Source organism: Apium graveolens, chromosome 4 (assembly GCF_009905375.1).
Source record: "Apium graveolens cultivar Ventura chromosome 4, ASM990537v1, whole genome shotgun sequence".
NCBI classification, from domain to species: domain Eukaryota; kingdom Viridiplantae; phylum Streptophyta; class Magnoliopsida; order Apiales; family Apiaceae; genus Apium; species Apium graveolens.
In genome coordinates this window covers 284,485,461-284,488,096 of record NC_133650.1, presented here as the reverse complement: position 1 = coordinate 284,488,096, position 2,636 = coordinate 284,485,461, and the positions used below count along the sequence as shown (strand labels likewise).

The window sequence follows — 2,636 nt, the reverse complement described above, 5'->3', positions numbered from 1 at the left end:
AAACAATGGGTGTTTTAATAAAATGATTTTTCTCAAACAATAATAATTTTGTAAAACAATTTGTTAAGTAGATCCAACCCAAGTTTTATATTTTAAAATTCAGAATTTAAAACAGAACAGAGCAGATTTTATAACAGATCAGAACAAAATAAAATAGAACAAAACGATAATTCTAATAAATACCACAGTCTTGATCTACGGCCACACTTTGCCAGTAGCCGGCATCTAATTCTTATTCTTATTCTTTATACCACACTTTGCCAGTGGTCGGCATCTAAAGTTCAATAATTACGCGCCCTTAATAGGTATCTAAAGTTGCACACTTGTGCGCCTACTAAGGGTATCTAAGGCTAGTTCCGGAACTATAGCGTAAATTACGAACGGGTTCGAAAACGTAGAGACTGGGTTCTAAAATTCACAAATACTTATATCTTATAATTTCGAAATCAAAATTCTTATATCTTATACGAAATTAAAAACAGAACTGAAATATATTTTCCGAAAAATAAAAGTAAGTCAAAAGTACTTACCTCAAAGCCTGACCAGATCTGAATTTACTCTTTTTGACCCTCTAAACGATATTTTCTTGAAAAACACGAAACACGAAATCTGAAGATAACGAAAAGACCTTTCTGAAAAGTCCAGAATCACTGAATTCTGACTTACGATGAATTTTCTACGAATTTTACAAGACAGCTGATTTTTGCTGAGAAAGTCCTACGAATTTTAATGATAAAAACAAGGAATACGAATATGGTGTATTTATAACGATACAAAACCCTATATCTCAACTAGGAAATAATAATATTTCCTCCTAAAGATTTACAACCTCTCCAAGTAAATTCCATAAATAAAATATTTGATACACACAATTACCTAAACTAAAAAAATTTCGATTTTCTAAATTATTCTTACACTTATTTCCACAAATAACAAATCTTTTCACAAATCAACTACCTTGCACAAAATGTTTTCAGAATATTCTAATTTTAAAATATTTATCTAGACAAATTAATATCTAATTTCTAATAAATAAATTAAAAATAAAATTACAAATTTTACATTCTTCCCTCCTTAAAAGAATTTGGTCCCCAAATTCACATAACATAAATAAATTAAATAAGTCACTAAAGAAAAGAAATCATACCTTAATTGCGATAGTTGTCATTTCCTGTCAGCTGAAACACACGTCCTTTGCCCATCTTGTTATCTGCTTCCTTCCTTGGTGGCGGTGGCGGATTGTGCGGACAATTCGAAATCTTATGTCCTACTTCTCCGCAATGAAAACAAGCACCTGTATTCCAACGACAGACTTTGTCCGGATGATTCTTGCCGCACCTGGTACACGTCTCTCGATCACCTTGACCCCCGATGTTATCGTACACGTGTGGCTTCTTGAGTGGTCCCTCTTGAAAAGATTGCCCACTAGTTTGAGTGAACCGCCTCTTATTCCAACTGCCAGACGCCTTTTCAGATTCTGCCAAGCCCCTTTCGATCACTAACGCCTTGTTGAGGACAGCCTCGTACGTCTGAAGTTCAAACGACGCCACTGAATTCCTGATGTCACTTCGAAGTCCCTCCTCTAATCTTCGTGCTCGACTGCTCTCATCTGCTACTAGGGTCGACGCGTACTTCGCAAGCTTTGCAAATTCTGCTTCGTATTCAATGACGGTTCTTCCACCTTGTTGAAGTCGAATGAAGTCCCTCTCTTTCTGCAGACGAACTGTTCTCGGAAAGTACTTGTCCTCTAAAGCCTTCTTGAACTTTGCCCAAGTGTACGGTTCATGATTTTCTTCAAGATTTGTCGTCTCATTCTTTCTCTTTTCCATAAGCCACCAGTCGTAAGCGCTTCCTTGCAATTGGTACACAGCTAAGGTCACCTTCTGTCCCTCATTGCTCCCCAGAAGTCCGAAAGCTTTTTCCATCTCTTGGATCCACATCTCAACGATAGCCGGGTCTGTAGCTCCATCAAAAGTTGGCGGGTTCAAACGCTTGAATTGAGAGACGATGTTGGGCTTCGGTTGCTGATTCACAAGTACAGCTAGAGTTTCAGCCAGCTGGTCAAAGACGTTTCCTCCTTCATCATTATTGCCCTGATTTTCATTGTTGTTCTGATTTTCTCCATCCATCTTTACTAGAACACACAAAACAAATTCTAAACTTATAGTCAATAATCAAAAAAACACAAAAGTCAAACATATCAAATAATCACACAAATAAATGCCCTAAATCCAAAATAATTTTCTAAGACCTATACGATAGTCTAAAGGATCGCATCCTAGGGAATGTACTAGTCCCATACCTAATACACTCCGAAGGACAGCCTGCTCTTGATACCAACTGTAACAGCCCACACTTCCGGACTATTAGTTCTAAATCGAAAACTAAAAATAAAATATATTATTACTCGATAATTCTAATAGATCACGAAATTCAAAGCAGCGGTCAAACTCAATAATCAAAATCATAAAAATAGAGACGCAGCTCCACAAATCCGATAATAATTGTCTAACAGATAATTAAATTTATTCTCTAAAAACAAAATCTTTATTCTAATTCAAATAGCACAAAACGAAGCAGCACAGATCTCCTCATAGTTCTCATTCCTTAATTTTAATATGCTCCAAATTCCGAAC

At 36.1% G+C, this 2,636-nt stretch overlaps 1 protein-coding gene across 1 annotated transcript; it reads right to left on the bottom strand.

Moving 5' to 3' along the window:
* Window positions 1–1,148: 1,148 nt before the first annotated feature.
* Window positions 1,149–2,129, bottom strand: LOC141719759 (uncharacterized). Its single transcript, XM_074522132.1, has one exon. The coding sequence runs from the start codon at window positions 2,127–2,129 to the stop codon at window positions 1,149–1,151; it is 981 nt and encodes a 326-aa protein (XP_074378233.1).
* Between the last annotated feature and the right edge of the window lie 507 nt (window positions 2,130–2,636).

What these genes read in the sequence shown, in the direction of transcription:
- LOC141719759 (XM_074522132.1), bottom strand. Translation starts at nt 2,129, where the DNA reads ATGGATGGAGAAAATCAGAACAACAATGAAAATCAGGGCAATAATGAT.